General features: G+C 49.3%; 1 protein-coding gene across 2 annotated transcripts in view; it reads right to left on the bottom strand.

The window, feature by feature from the left end:
• The window catches only part of Alpk3 (alpha kinase 3), a 54,057-nt gene that overhangs the window by 25,605 nt on the left and 12,061 nt on the right, over window positions 1–16,391 (bottom strand). For both annotated transcript variants that reach the window (XM_023710652.1, XM_023710660.1), the window contains 2 exons: window positions 8,981–9,098; window positions 7,258–8,521 (listed from right to left, as the gene is read on the bottom strand). In XM_023710652.1, coding sequence (XP_023566420.1) covers window positions 7,258–8,521; window positions 8,981–9,098 — 1,382 coding nt within the window. The remainder of the gene's footprint in view (window positions 1–7,257; window positions 8,522–8,980; window positions 9,099–16,391) is intronic.

Below are 16,391 nucleotides of genomic sequence, written 5' to 3'. Positions count from 1 at the left end.
GGTTCCACCAAAAAAAAAAAAAAAAAAAAAAAAAAAAAAAAAACCTCCTTCTCAAATTTTTGGGGGCTTTGTCAGATAGCTCAGTTGTTTAAAGCATTGCTTGGATAAACGCAGGCAGGTGTATAGACTGTGGTTCAATTCCCAGCTCCAGAAGCTGTATAGGACCTGCCCTCAAGTCAGCCTGAAGCAGAAAAAAAAAAAAAAATCTTTTCAGAGTCTCTAGTTGTCCTCAGTAGCAAAGTTGGCCTCAATTATCTAAGCCAATATTCACAGAGACTAATATTCAATACATGTTAGTTCTTCCCATTTTCTGTTCCACCCCTGGCCATAAATAGTATTATAACTGATACAAAAGAGAGAAGAAAAGAGCAGAAGAGAAGACATAGACAGGAAGAAAAAGAGTTGAGAAGCTTCTCGTGCATTGAGCATTAAAATTAGGACAGGTCACTTCTGTAGTTCCTGTCCAGTCCAGTACCTTTCTTTTGCTGCTGCTGCTTCTTTTTTTGTTTTTGTTTTTGTTTTTGCTTTAAAGCGCAGGGTGGAATTTAATCTTTATTTACAGGACACTGCAAAATAGGAAATTCCACACAGAAATAAGAAACCCCTTCAGAGGATAAGCTTCATACAGTATTACAGCTTGGAATTGTTCAAGTATAGTCTCCTTGTAAAAAGTGCTACAGTGACAAGCCACATTTAAGGAAGAGTTATTAGTAGAGAAAGACAAACTTATACTGACCACAGTACACAGCAAAAACTGGTGCCTCCTTCAGCTGTACACCTAGAAGTTAAACCATGAAAACAAGTCTGTGTACAAGGCCTCATTAAATTTGATTGAGAAGTATTTCTCAGCAGAGGAAGAAGAAGATCAAAATGTTGTGCCAGACACTACCTCTGAAGGTTATACCTTCCAAGTAAAGGACAGGGCTCCCCATATCTTTTGCTTCTTGCCACTCATCCTTCCTAGAAAACCTCCCTTCCTCTCTGTGACCCAAGTTCTTTCTATCTAGGGATATCATTAGCACTCTGTTATATTATTTTAAATTCTATCCAATATTTTTCCAATATGGTATTTCAAGTAGTAACTCCTACGCATCACACCAGCCAGTCTGGCCTCTTTCCGATGCTTTCCTATGACCCCAGACCTCTCTGCAACCTCAGCGCAGTTAGCATTCACTGCATCCTCTGTACCTATTTCCTGCTGTGAATTTTGTCCCTTCAATCCCAGAGATAATTCCTCATGGCAAGGGTCACGTCTCTCCCCAAGCCCTTCTATTCAACAGCTCCCTAAAAATACTTACAGTGATGTGTTTCCTGCAACCAAAGCACCTTCACTGTGGGAGGGGAAGCCCCAAACCATGAGAGAGGATCATCCTCAGGACCTGCAGGGCCTCCCAGAGAGGCATTCTTGAGTCTCAAGATGTCCAGCAAACCTCTCTTGAACCTACGCTGTCTCCTCACAATGCCCAGAAGCAGGTATCCTACTGTGTCTCCACTTTCCTGTACCTCAGCTCCAGAGGTCTGGGGTGGGCTCGGAAAAAACTCAGGTTAGGGAACTGCGAAGCAGCCTCTGAGGATGTGAATCTCACTTGGTGCGTGAATCTCCACTCACCAAGAGCCTTTGGGTGAGACTGCTTCCTTTCCCCAGAGAAAGAGCTGAATATCGTGGCCAGGGCAGAGGGAAAATCAAAGTAGCCACTGTTCCAGCATCAGCACTTCACCCATTGCCAAGAGGGAACTAAACTCAACTTCCAAAGATGCCTCCTATTCTCAAGAAGGGAAATCATGACAGAGATAGGGAGCGCTGGTTCCCCTTAAAGTTTATACCCCAAGCAAGAGACCTCCTGGGAAGAAAACAGCAGAGTTTAAGAAAAGATCAGAGCTGGACATGGTGGTGCAGAACTGGGAGCCCAGCACTCTGGGAGACTGAGGGAGAAAAATCATGAGTTCAAGCCCAGCCTGGGCAACTTAGTGAGACTCTATCTCAAAATAAAAAATAACATGGTCTGGGGGTATATCTTAGTGTGAAGGCCCTGCGTTCCATCCCCAGTACTGAGAGAAAATTTAAAGCCAGGTGCCATGGCACACACTTCTAATTGTAGCTTCTTGGGATGCTAAGAGAAGAGAATCAAGTTTGAAGCCAGCCTGAGCAATTGAACAAGATCCTGTCTCAAAAATCAAAGATGGTAGGGTCACAGATCGATGGCAGAGCACTTGCCTAACATCCACAAGGCCTTGGCTTCAAACACTAGTCATATTTTTAAATTTAAAAAAGTTAAAAAAAATTGAAGATTGTCTACAAAATCTCGCTATACAGATCGGACTCATTAGTGATCCTCCTGTTTGCAGCCTCCTAAACTCTGGGATTTCAGGTCCCCCACCATGCCGGGTCTCATGCTGGGGATCGAACCATGGTTCCTGAGTCTGCCTAAGCAGGCACTTTAATCCACCGAGCTATCTGGCTGGCCCTGAAGATTGTTTTTTGTAAGTATCAACAGATTCAGATCAGTGTATATGTAGAAGCTAAAATGGGCTCTGTTGTATATAAAAATTAGTATATAAGGAAGAATTTATTAAAAAACTTCACTGCAAATGCTTCAGTGATGTCTCACTGTTTTTTAAGTACTTTTGAAAGATAGTCTTTAAAACAGAAACTTCATAAGAACTGAAAAAATGAGTGGTTTATTATTAATAGTACTATTAATAAATTTTTCAAAAGGAAAAGAACAAAGAAAGAATTATAAAATAATACATAAGAGTTAAATATTACACAAATGATTTGGAAACATTAATGCATTTATTCATCGAAAATCAAGCCAGGCATGGTGGTGCAACCCGTAATCCCAATATTTTTTTACCTATCTGAAGGAAAAAAGTCATAAAGTCAATACCAGTTTGGACCACTAGCAAGACTTTGTCTAAAGAAAGGTTTGGGGCTGCACTCTAGTAGTGGAGCACCCCTGGGTTTGATCTCCTGTACTATGAAAGGAAGAAAGAAAGCCAGCAAGATGTGGTGCCACACATTTATAATCCTGGCACTAGGAGGCTGAGACAGGAGGATCATTGTGAGCTCAAGGCCAGCCTGTACTACCTAGTGAGACCCTGTCTCAAAATAAACAATCTAAAAAAAAAAAGCAAGCTAGAGATTGCTGTGCTATACACCCAGGTAAATTCTAGATTAATTTAAAAGTTAAATGAAGAATACAAACAACAAAAGTAGAAAAAATATAGATACTTTTCTATAAGAAAAATGCTTAATCTCAGAACTGGCAAAGAAAGCATAAATACTATAGAAAAAAGTGGTTAAAATATTCCTCCTATGGCATCTTATATAACAGTGATGGTGAAGCTCTTAGAGACTGAGTGCCCAAACTTCAGCCTAAAACCCACTTTAGGCTGCCCACACTGCTATTAAACCTAAATAAAAGGGCCAGTGAGATAGCTCAGCAGACTGAATGCCTGCTTAGGCAAGCACAGGGACCGGGGCTCGATCCCCACCACCACATACTCCGGCACCACATGCCACACCCTTCCCAGGGCACACTGAGCCAGCCACTAAGACCAGACGTGGTGGCACATGCCTGTAATCCCAGCCCTGAGGAGGCTGAAAACAGGAGGATCACTGTGAGTCCTAGCTGCATAGTGAGACCCTGTACCAAAAACATTAAAAAATAATAATAAATTCTAAAATAAACCTGAGTAAAGAGGTTTGAGTTTAGAAAAACAACTCATACATAACATTTTTTTTTCTTTTCTTCCTTTTTTTTTTTTTTGGACTAGGGATTGAAGCCAGGGCTTTGTGCATGCTACTCAAGTGCTCAGCCACTGAGCTACGTCCCCAGACCAAACATCTTTTGTCTTAAAAGGAAAACAAACACGTATGCCATAGGTTCTCCACCACGGTTCTATAGTCATATAAAATATAGTCATGGCCAGACATACTGGTGCATCCAACACCAGCAGTAGGAGGCTGAGGCAGGAGGATCACTGAGAGTTCAAGGCCGGACTATAACACAGGTTTAAGGCCAGCCTAAACTACATAGCTTAACCCTGCCTCAAAAAGAAAACAAGCTGTAAAACTGGACATGATGTCGCATGTCTGTAAACTCAGTGCTCAGAAGGCTGAGGCAGAAGGACCAGGAATGCAAGGCCAGCCTGGACTAAATAGTGAGACGCTGCCTGGAAAAAGCAAACAACAACAGAGATATAGCCATCGAGAAACCGTAGAAACCACGGGGAGCCAAGTGTGGTGGCGCAACCTGTAATCCCGGCACTGGGGAGGCCAAGGCAGGAGGATCATGGACAGTTCAAGGCCAGGCTGAGCTACATAATGAGTCCCTGTCCCAAAAGATAAAAACAAAGCAAAACAAAAGAAACCATGGGGAAATGATCATGAACTAATGAGAAGAAAGGATAGAAAAAAGATTTGCTAAGATATAATATGAAAACCCAGTCGATTGCTCTCCATTTATAAAGCAACCCTTTGTTTTTGTTTTTTGTATCAGGACTTGAACTCACGACCTCATGCTGGTCAGGTAGGCACTGTGCTGCTGAGCTATATCCCCAGTCCCAAAGCAACACTTTTTAAATGTCATAAATGTTCTTCCCCCCCCCCTTGGTTGGTTTTCAAATTTTTTTCCGTTTTAAAAAAAAAAAGACAAAGAGAAACTACACAAAATCTTCGCCAGAGAGGCAGAGCACGATCTGTCAGGCGCTTGCAGCGCCTGAGTGGCTCCCTCCCTGTGGGGAGCCTGGGTGGGGGCCCAGCCAGGAAGAGGCCTCTGGGCAGAGAGGCCAGAGTTGCACACAGACTTGGTAGCCACCCTGCTGCTTCCTGAATGAGCTCCCGGGCTGGCCAGGGCCATCTCTACTGAAAGGCCTTGTAGTCCAGCCTTGGGCTGCTGGCAAGTGGAGCTACCCACGGAGCTTTCCAGGCCACTGTAAACTTTTAACACCATGGCTAGCAGAGCCGGGGGCCAGCAGAGTGCTGCGGGTGTCACCAGCAGCTTCTGGAGTTGGGCCTGAGGCCTTGAGGCTGCCCTGCTCCTAACCCTCTGAACTACAGGCTGCTGTCTGTCCTCAGTGCACTCCGAGACATCTTCCCTCCCCACTGAAGTCCTTTCCTGCTGAAGCCCCTCTGCCCTCCACAAAGCCCCCATGTGCCCCAAAAGCACCCACCCCAGGCCACTCTGCTGTGCATAACTGCTTTCTCCAGAAAGCCTCCACCTTAGGCACAGGGCTCCTGTGTCTGCCATACCTACAAGCTGCCATATCTTAGTTCCTGCCATAATCAGAGGCTATCCTCACTTGGGTCACCAGGCTTAGCAAAAAGAAATACAGCACCCGCCAGTTAAACTGGAACTCCACATTAACTATCAAGCATAGTTTTTAGTATAAATACATCCCATCTATTTTACGTACCTCACCTCTGCTCCTGCAACTCATAGGAAATCCTGTCTTCTCTCTGTCATGCTGTAAATCACTGTCTCCTTAAACCCCTGGGAATCCTGTCCTCTCTCCTTCCCTAGAACATGAAATGCTGACCCTGCTGTGGTCCTTTCCACCCTGCTCTCCTAGATCCTTAGTGCTGACACCTCACTGACAAGCAGATACCCCACTACCCCACGTCCACACTGAGCATCGTCATTTCCCCATTGGCCACCTGCTGTCCAGAAAATGGCAGCACTCTGGTTCCCAAGGAAAGTGGTCTGTCTCTGTGTCCCTCCATGGGAGTACTTTACACTAGCGTATATTCATTTAGCTCAATGTGGGCAGGTCCTGTGCTGAGCAGCCCAGTTTCTGCAATACCTTATGAAGCAGTACTATCAGTCTGACTTTAGAAGCAGCCCAAGATCACACCCTGTAAGAGCAGTCAAATATGCATAGATAAAATGTGAGCAAAAAGACATATTTAAAGGTACCTACAGGAGTGGGGAGATAGCTTGTCAGTCTAAGCACCTGCCTGGCAAGCACAAGGACCCAGGTTTGAACCCTGGTACCCCATGCAGTGCTGGCCCCAGAACCCCATGTGTGTTGTGCCAACCACCAAAACCAAGCTTGGTGTGCAGGCCTATAATCCCAGAACCGCGAGTGCTGAGACAGGAGGATCACTATGAGTCTGAGCTGCATAGCGAAATCCTGTACCAAATAAATAAATAATAAAGTACCTACAAAAATACATATTTAAATATATTTTTTAAAAAATTACAGTGAATGTTTCTGTTGTTTTTACTCTTCAAAATAAAATAAAAAATTACAGTGAAGGACACATTGTCATTAATCTCCCTCAACATATTCCTCTTGCTTCAAACATACTTATCCCATCACTCTTGCTATTTTCTGAAGCATTTCTGGAAGTCCTCTTTTTTTTTTTGGTAGAACCGAGGATTGAACTCAGGCCCTTGCACTTGCCAGGGAAATGCTTTATTCCACTGAGCCATCTCCCCAGCCTGGAAATCCTCTTTTCTCAGTATCTTTCAAGTGGCTTCCTTGATGTCCTGAAGGGATCCAAAACATCTCCAGCAATTTCCATCCAATAAAACCCCCTTCACCTTGTTCACTAGATTTGGTACTATGCAACTCCTGGCTCTTCATCCAAGTCAAAATGACCATGAAAAAAATAAAATAAAATAAAAATAAAAAATAAAAAATGACCATGAAAGGTGAACACTTTTAGTGGATTAGGGACACTGAGGCAGCTGCAACAGCACAACTGAAGATTCTCTCAAAAGAGGACTTGCAGAGCAGCTTCTAAAAGTGGTCAGAATGAAGGGATACGTGCATTTGAAGCAAAGGGGAGTTTTGGAGGGACCTCATAGTGTGACTCCAAAACCTTAGGTAAACCCAGATTAAAGTAGCATTTGCTGGACACGAAGTATTTTGTAAGTCCTCTAACAAGCATCCATGTTGAGCCACACCATACACTCCAGCTCACTCCTGCTGCTTGGTCCCCTCAAAACCCCAGGCTCAGCCTAACTGGGAAACTCCCAGCACCCCGCCCACCCCAACGCAGTCCCCTTGGCTGTGAATTCTCACACTTGAGAAGAGAGAGCTGCACGGGGCTATGCTGCCCGCATGCCTGGCATCTGGAGTTGGCCCAGTGGATCCATGCCTGTGGTCCCTGCTGGCTGGCACTCCCCCCTCCCCACCCCTACTATAAATAACCCCCACCCCCACCCTGCTTCGGGCTGCCAGGCTGCTACAGCAAGAGTTTCCATGAGGTCAGCTTCCCAGAGAGGCCCAAGTCCCTGCCGCACTCACCTCTGGCTGAGGCCTGTGGCCAGCTCGTCCCTGCACAGGGCTGTCCCTTGAACTGTGCTTCCGGCGGGCAGGGGGCGTGGGCACCTGGGCAGAGACTTGAGGTGGTACCTTCCCAAAGCTCTGGGCTCCATTAGAGCCATTCAAGGAAGAGGGGGGCTGGCTATCAGCGCGAGGCTCCGCTTTGGGCTTCGGAGGGGCAAATCTCTTCCTGTTGAAAGGTAGAGCCGGCTGGGGAACCAAGGAGGGGGTGTGCTGGCCAGGACTGGTGGGCGTTGCAGCACCTCTGAACCGGATGGGCACCTTGCCAGGAGGAACCTCTGCAGGTGCCCTGACACTAGACGGCTGGGGCTCCCCCTGTCCCCGAGGCCTGACTGCCAAGGTGCTCTCCATATACATGTCCTTCAGAGAGAAATACCCCTCCTGGCCTGGGCCTGGGGCTGGGGTGACAGTGGGGGGCTGGGCAGGGCTTTGGGCAGAGGCATCATGGGCCCCATCTTGAGTACCCACGGCAGGGGGTGGCTTCCTGACACTACCAGTCTCAGGCGGGCCAGGCCCTGGAGCTGCCCGGCCTCTGCGCTGGGCCTGAACCTGCTCCGTGCCCACAGGCCCCTGTGTCCCACAGGAAGCAGGCTGGCCTGAAGGGACACAGTTTTCTGCAGAGTGGTGACTTCGGGCTGCCTTCTCCGACTCTGGTGTTTTTATCCCCGGCTTGGATTCCTCATCTTTCCTTTTCTTCTTGGCCCCAAACTCCTTCTGGGGGGCTCTTGAAGGCCCCCGCTCCATGGCCTCACAGATGTAGGTCAGCAAGCCGTGCTCCCCGTCCTCACCATTCTCTGGAGCCGGCTCCCCATTGGTGGGCACCTCAGCAGGAGCAAAGCTGTTGATTAGACCCAAACTGGGGTGCTGAGCAGACTCTGTCTCACCCTCCTGCCAAGCTTCCGGGGCCTCATCCTTAGCCTCCCTGGATGGGAATGGGGCTGAGGGGACAGACACCTCAGGTCCACTCAGGCGTCTCTTGCGCTGGAAGCGGTCAGGGCTGAGCTTGCGCAGTGCCTCAGCCTCCCCAGCTGCCTCTTTCCCCTGCCGCCAGCTCTGCTCCAGCTCCCGCATCTTGGCTGCAGCCTTGCGCTTCAGCTTGGCGAACCAACGCTGGTGGATCTTGTACTCAGTCATGGTCCCTACCTCCAGGACCCCTGAGCAGGATACAATGCCCTTTGTGTTCCGGGCAGAGGCCTGGTAGATGGCAGCATCTTCTTCTCGACACCTAAAGCAGGAAGGTGAGGTGAGTGCCATGGCCCACCTTACATGTCACCTCCTACCATACCCTTCATTCAAGGGGAGGAAACGAAGACTAAAAGAGGATGGCCCCTGTCCAAGGTCATGTTGTCCCAGGAGGGATTAGACTCAGAGCTCAGGAGAGCTCTCTTGGAAAGCAGGTGACCAGCACGGCCCCTTGTGAAGTAAGGGTGACTCAGTTGCTTTTTTTGGCTGCTGACTTCATGGAAAATGTTTCAGTGGGGTTGTTCTCAGTTCTGTGGCTGTCAGAGATCCTCCCTCCCTGGCCTCAGGAGATCCCAGGCTTTGGAAGGCAAACACAGCTCACCAGGTGGCTCAGCTGGGCCCAGGACCCTGTCCTCTAGTCCAGAGGGTGTCTAGCCATCTCCAATGAGAACACTGTGCCCTGGGGTTCGGGCAGAGTGTGCACCACGCCTCTTCTCCTCACCTGTACAGCTGCAGGGTGTGGCGGTTGCCCTGGTGCGTGATCTCGTACTTAGGCAAGCCACAGTAGCGGTCCAGTTCTGTGTCATCCTTGTACCAGGTCACCTCTGGCTCTGGGTATCCTGAAGAGGAAGTGGGACACTGAGTTGCAGTAAGGTGAGTTCCAAAACAGTGGGAAGACAGAACAACAGGCCTGGCTGCCCCCAGACCGACCACTCTGGGCCTGCCGGACCCACAGTTTCCCTGTAGGGCTCAGCCAATGTTTTAGTAACTACAGCCTGGCACGCAGCTGAACACTGGAATAAAACTATGCCGAGAAACCCACTAGCCTCCTAGTTGGAAGTATAGAATTTCTGGAAATCCTTGATGGGTAGTAATCTGGTCCCTCTCTACAGTAGCACATCCTACAGCCTCAGTTACAAGGGCTCTGTTATGGTTTGTGTCTCGTTGTCCCACCAAAGCCTCATGTAGTCATGGGGTGAGGACTTCTAGAGTTTGTGTCAACTCATGATCCACTGGGATTATGTGTGATCCAAGGCTGGGATTATGGGTCTTAGTACTGCTGGGATTACCCATAGGTGGGTAAGTACTGGGAAGTACCCGTAGGTGTGAGTACTTGCCCTACCCTGGGGTAGGTAATTTGCATTACAATGTAAGGTGGGAAGAGAAGCTAGCTGCTTGAGCTGCTGCTACCCCTCCCTTGTGCTCTTGCTCTTTGCCGCCACCACGAAAGGTTGCTTTCTGCTCTGTGCTGCTCTGCCTTGGACCAGATGAGTATGGACGGAAACCTCCAGTAACTGTGAGCTAAATAAACCTTTCCTTCCTTCAGTTTGAGTGTCAGGTATTTGTCCCAGCAATGAGAGAAGAGTAACTAAGACATGCTCTCTCCTCAAAGGTCTCCCTAGCCCCTCCACAGCCATCACTGCCCACAGCCCTCCTTCTATCGTTCCAAGTTCCTGAACTGGACTGACAGTGCACCTAAGCCAGCCCTCAGCACCTGCCCTTTCACTCATATGCTATCACCAGTGAGACCCACTGAGGTGTCCTCCCTGACCTTTTTCTTTGGGGACTCCCAGGCCACCCACAAGGAAGATCTCCTCGCTGTCACAGGCACACACATCTTGCCTCCCTGCCACAGCTGAGTGGCCAGAGATGGTGAGTTCCCTCCAGTGGAACCAGAAGTAGGCAGTCTAATCCAGCCTTTGACGTAGTATTTGGGAGTGAGGACCAAGAGACAGCCTACCATTGTGTCTGGATATAATTTTGAAGGATTTAGGCAGCTAAAAAATACATAAAGCTGATCTGCAATGAGAGAAAAAAATAAAACTGACATTCAGGACAGAACAAGGGGTGGGAAGAAGAGAACCCCAGCAACTTCCAAAGCCAGTTCCAGTCATGCCACACTCCTCAGGCCCAGTCCAGGAAGCTCCTCCTCTAGCAGGGGGTTCTGCTTCATATCTTATTCTGACTCCAACTGAACAGCACTACTTGGTAGAGATCAAGGACTCCTAACACTCACTCCAACATACACAAGCCTGAAGGCCCAGTCTCTGCAGAAAAAAGACCCACACGCGGGTAGGAGAGCACCACACACGGTGCCTGGCATCAGCACACACTCTGCCTGCCCTGCGGCCAGGGGATAAACCACACTCCTCTCCCCGTCTCCAGCACTCTTCTTGCTCCGTCTGCTTCCCTGCACTCCGCCTGTTTGCTGTACCAGTCCCAGCAGCACGGGAGCTTCTGCACCGCTGCCCTTCCTTTAAAAACTGCATTTGGCTCCATGTCTTCCTTTAGTTCCTGCCATCTCTCTCCTTTACAAAATAAAACATTAAAAGAGCTCTCTGAAGCCAGTGGGGTGGTGCACACCTATAACCCCAGCACTCTGGAAGACTGAGGTAGGAAAATTGCAAATTCAAAGCCAGTTCAAAAAATAAAATTCAAAAAGTAAAGAGTAGGGGGTGTGGCTCAGTGATAAAGCGCCCCTGGATTTGCCCCCCAATTTTTAAAAAAGGGGGTTCAGACCAGACAAGGTGCCACCCACCTATAATCTCAGCTACTCAGGAGGCTGAGCCAGAAGGCTCACGCCTGGCCAACAAACCAAGACCCCATCTCAAATAACAACAAAACAACAATAGTATTGATGGGCCTGCCAGATAGCTCCACAGATTGAAGTGCCTGCTTAGGCAGATGCAGGGGCTGGAAGTTTGATCCCTGGGCTGCCATGCTGGCCCCGCCCCCAGGGTGCGCTGAGACAGCAATTAATACTGGGCTTGGTGGCACACACCTGTAATCCCAGAGCTTGGGAGGCTAAAAACAGGAGAATAGCTACAAGTGCAATCTGTGTAGTGAGACCCTGCAGATTCTACACTAAATACAAATCATAATCATAATCATAATGAGTTGCCTGTACTTGCTATCATCATTTCTTTTCCCCCAACCAGGCCTCTACCCAACACTGCACCAGAATTACCCTTGTCAAGGACATCCATGAATTGCACATGGCCAGTGCCAAGCCAGCTCTTTGGTGGAACGAGGGATTGAACTAAGGCCCTTTGTTTGCCAGGCAAGCACTTATTCTACTGAGCTACCTCCCCGGCCCCCCAAGCCAGCTCTTATGCCCTACCTATCTGGCCCATGTGCCCACTTCTGGAAGGCTCTTCCTCCTTCTGGCTATTCCCCAAACTCCATGAGCTACACCCCCTGGTCTCTTTCAAAGTCTTCGCTCACCACCTAGACCAGCCCCAGGGCTCAGGGATTGGGGCCACTCATAAGCCAGGGATTGAATCTTGGCTTGGCTTTTGGAAGCCTGTAAACTCTGGACCTCCACATCTAGCCCAGCCCCTCCCTGCCCACACACCTGAGTCCCGAGCCCTGAGCCCAGAGCTGTGTGCACACTTGACACTCTCGGAGGCCATGAACCACCTCCTCAGCTCCCCTCCTCACCTGCCCAAGGGGCCTCAGAACATGCTCTACTGTTCTCACAGCAGGCCAACTGTGACGTGCTGGCCACCCTCTGTCCCTTCTTCCTCTCACAGCTTCTTGGTCCACCTCGGGAAGAGCTCCAGGAGCCAGTCATTGCCATCCTCTCCCACTTGGATTTCACCAAGCTCCCCACTACCACCTTGGCGTCTTGGCAGTCCCAGTCTCAGTCCACCAGCCAACATGAACTTGTGAACCCAGAGCCCAGCCTTGAGCAGCCCTGGAGCCTGGGGTCCCCTTCCTATACTGCTTGGTGCCCTCGCTCCTGGCACCCCAGCCTCCTGCCACTCACCTCTGACACAGCTAGCATCTTCCAGGTCAGCCCCACAAAGGCAGCAGCTCTCCCTCAGTGCTTCCTGCCCCTCCTCATAGGCTTGTCCCGCCCATGAAACACATTGCTCCTGACTTATAAGCAATGAGTGCATTGCCTGTGAGTGAATTGGTGCCCCTCCTGCCCACCCTCAGTGTCAGCTTCAGGACACTGGGGACTTCTCTGTGCTATTTCCAACTTGTCCCCACTTTTAGCACCACGCCTAGGAGGAAATCAACCTATGTTGAATATTTATAAATTATATGGAAGATCTCAGGGGGCAGAGACTGGGCGAGGAGTGCATGGGGGCCTTTGGAGAAAGCAGCATGCGAACAAGACTTCAAGGACACACGGAACCTCAGGAGATGGCTCCTTGCACCCATACAGCCCCCTGCATGCCTGGTGCCCCTCGTGCCAGGCTGCTGTTCTCCTATCTGGCCATTCTGTCCCACCCCTGTCCATTCATATCCTCTCTGTGTGATGGCACACAGGTGGTGCAGGAAATAGCACCTCAGAACCTCAGCTCCGGCTCCTCCCCAGATGTCAAATCTGATGCCATCCACACAGCATGGCTCCGGCATTGACCTCCTGGCCTCTGTCTCTCCTGTGCCGGTCTCAAGTGAGGCTCTGTGCCTGCCACCTGTGACAGTGCACACACATGAGAGCTCCTTGGCAAAACCCCGCTGGAGCACAACCCACAGGGAGGAAATGAGTGGACAAGGGTAGGACAGGATGGCCAGACAGAGGAACAGTAGCCTGGCATGAGGGGCACCAGGCATGCAGGGGACTGTATGGGTGCAAGGAGCCAGGGGGAGGCTGCAGCTGGCCACCCAGGACACTGAGCAGAGCTGGCTGTAAAGTGAGCCCTGAATTTCCACTGTGAGCTAAAGCCCCGGGTTACATCACTGCGCATGCGGCCCCTGACAGCACAGGTGTCCCCACAACCCAGCAGAATGATCTCATCCCACCAGGCCTAGGCAGAACCTCCCACCCTGTGACCAGGCAGTGTAGCCCCAGCTGCTAGGACACCTGGTTGGTGAGGGGCAGGGCCATCTGCAGCTGAGGGCTTCACACTGACAAGGAGCCTTGGACATACAGAATATAGCGCCTGGTCGCTGGGCTGCATGAGCTAGTCCTAAAACAGCCTGGTGGCACAGGCAGACAAGCACACACATGTGCACACAGCAGAACCTGAGCCCTCTGTCCCCCTGAGAATCCCTATCACAGCCCAGGATCAACGCAGACACCCAACTTGGAGCTCCTTCCCAACCATTCCTGTTTAGCAGAACTCAGCTCCAGAAGAAGAGTTGGAAATGTAGATTTTCAAAAAACTTCTACATACAGAACTTATTTGGCCCTCGGAGCAACCCTGTGCTGATGTTCACTGCCACCTTCACCAAGCGCCAGAGGCTGAGCTGAACTCTCTTCATGTATTATCTCATCCAATCCTTAGAGGACCCCAGGAGTGCTCGGTCCTGAGCTTCAACTGAAGAAAAAGGAAATCAAGGCCATGAAACAGCGGCTCCATCCCAAAGTCACAGAGAGCAGCAGAGCAGCCAGCATTTAAGTCTCTCTCGGCTATAAAATGGCAAATTTTTAAACCCTGGTTTACACAAAGGGAGAACAAGTTCCAGAGAAGCTAAATGACTCCCCCAGGATCACACAGCTGGCATGTGCTATAGCCCTAGGTGCTCTTTCCAATGAGAATTCTGATATTTTATTTTATTTTATTTTATTTTAACATTTATTGTGTGTGTGTGTGTGTGTGTGTGTGTGTGTGTGTGTGGCCAGCTCAGCCCACCAGGGGGAGCGGCTGGCTGGCATGTGGTGCTGGATGATTGAACCGTGGTCCCTGTGCTCTGCCAAGCTTGTTCCAAGTAGGTGCTTTAGACCACTGAGCCATCTCTCCAGCCCCAAGAGAATTCTGATATTAACATCTGATTTTTTTTTTTTCTCCCAACTGTCATCACATTCGACTTATTTCTCTAAAAAGAATTTCTTTGGAAACTTGGTTTTTCTAAAGTCTCAGCGCCTTGCTCACATCTGTGCCCTGCGGATGCTTCCACTTCCCACCCAACATTCGGGCACAGCCCCACAGGGAATGTGCACTGGGGTGGAGGACAGCAACAGAGGCAGCCACTGTGGACAGAAATGCACTCTCAGGATGGAGGCCTCCTGAGGCCCACCAAGCCCAGCCTCAGGGGAAGACTTCCAGAGCCTCCTCCTCCTCCTGCAGGCCCTCAAGTGTGTCCCACCCCTGCAACCAGCAGGGGCAGCATCAGGCATTCTCACCTAGACCAGACCCTAACCCCCAGGAAAGCGCCGGTGGCCTGTGTCTGGTGGGCCCTTAGCAGCTACCTGTTCCAGCCTATTTAGGGCCTACCACTGACCGAGGGAGGAGACAGAGATCTGTGGCCACTCTGTCTCCATGGAATGAGCTGGGGCAGCATGGTAGTGTCACAGAGAGGCCACAGCTGGTCACCACCAGCCACCTCTCCAGTCTGGGCAGACCTGATTTCTGTTTCCTTAGCACCTAGAACATGCTGCTTCTTGTCATCTCCCTCCTCCTCTTTCCTATGGTCTACATTTTCTCTGTGAAGGCTGGAAAAGGCTTGCTTATGAGACATACTATGCTAATCTTTCCTAATCTCCTGCATTAAATCAGAGCTGAGTAAGGGAAGATACAAGAGAGCATGAGGTGTAGAGGTGGGGCAGGCCCAGGGGCGATGCAGCAGGCCTTGGCAGGGAGGGCTCCCCACCTGGCTGGCAATCATGAGATACAGGGAGAAAGTTTACTCCAATGGGTTGGGCTTAAAAGGGGAAAAAGTTATTCCCATGATGACACTGGGAACAAGATGTTCTGAAACTCTCCCAAAAGGTCAGGTTAAAAGACAACAAAGGAGAGGGGAGGATAAGAAAATAAGAGAACAAGTTCATGGAAACAAACATCCACAGCAGCATGCAGGAAGAAAGGCAAAGGAAAACAGGAACAGGAAGCCAACAATAAAACATCAGCTTTCCTAGAACTAAAGCCTGCATCTCAGTTCCCAACTGAAATATCAGAGCAGACCCTAGAAAAAAGACCTGCTCAAAGGGCCCTGTTATGGGATAACAGGATGCTCTTCCAAGCTCTCTTCCAGAGAGAAAAACTGGTCACCTGCAAAGAATTAGCCTCAAACTGCCTTGCTACTCTGAACAGCAACACTGCAAGGAAGAAGACAGTAGGGTAAGACCTTTAAAATTCTGAAGGAAAATTATTTTTAATTTAGAGTTCTATACCCAGCCAAACTTTCCACTAGGAATAATTGCTGAAAGTGATATTTTCAGACACAATGAGTCTGACATTTATTTTCCATGCACTCTTTCCAGGGAATTACCAAATCAAGAGCATAAATCAAGAAAGAGAACATATGGAGTGCCCAAATCAGGAAATCGTCACAGGAGAAAGGTTAAGACACATGACAATTGTGTACGAGCCATGGTGCAGCAAAAGGACACAGGCGAGTCAGGTCCAGAACTTGCACAAAGCGTCTTCTGCTTGCTATGCCACCTCCAGAACCTGGTGAAGCTACAGGAAGCAACGCTTTGACAAAGCAAGAGAAGAAATCAAGGAGGAGAATAGGGTCCAGGAAACTGCCGGGTGCACCCTGTCATCCCAGCACTCGGGAGGTGGAGGCAAGAGGATTGGGACTTTGGGCCAGAATGGGCTACATAGCAAGACCTAGTCTCAAATACTTGACGAAAACGAGTCTACTGGGGCTGGATGTGGTGATGCATACATGGAATCCCAGAGTTGGGACGGTAAGGCAAGATTACTGCAAATCAAGCCCAGTCTGGAACATAATGAGACCCCATATCAAGATAAAAGATCTAGAAAAGTGCTAGAGGTATAATTCAATATGAAGGTCCTGAGCAATATATATATATATACATATATATATATATATATATATATATCTCCATCTAGATAACTCACTGTACTAAAGCGCCTACTTAGGCAGAGCGCAGTGGCCGGGGTTTGATTCCCGATGTGCCATGCCAGCCTGGCCCACGGGGCACACCGAGACTGGCGATTGAGACTGGGTGTGGTGGCGCACACCTATAATCCCAGCATTTGGGAGGCTGA

Source organism: Octodon degus, unplaced genomic scaffold (assembly GCF_000260255.1).
Source record: "Octodon degus isolate 3935 unplaced genomic scaffold, OctDeg1.0 scaffold00002, whole genome shotgun sequence".
In the NCBI taxonomy this organism is placed as follows: Eukaryota; Metazoa; Chordata; class Mammalia; order Rodentia; family Octodontidae; genus Octodon; species Octodon degus.
This window is presented reverse-complemented; position numbering and strand designations above follow the sequence as displayed.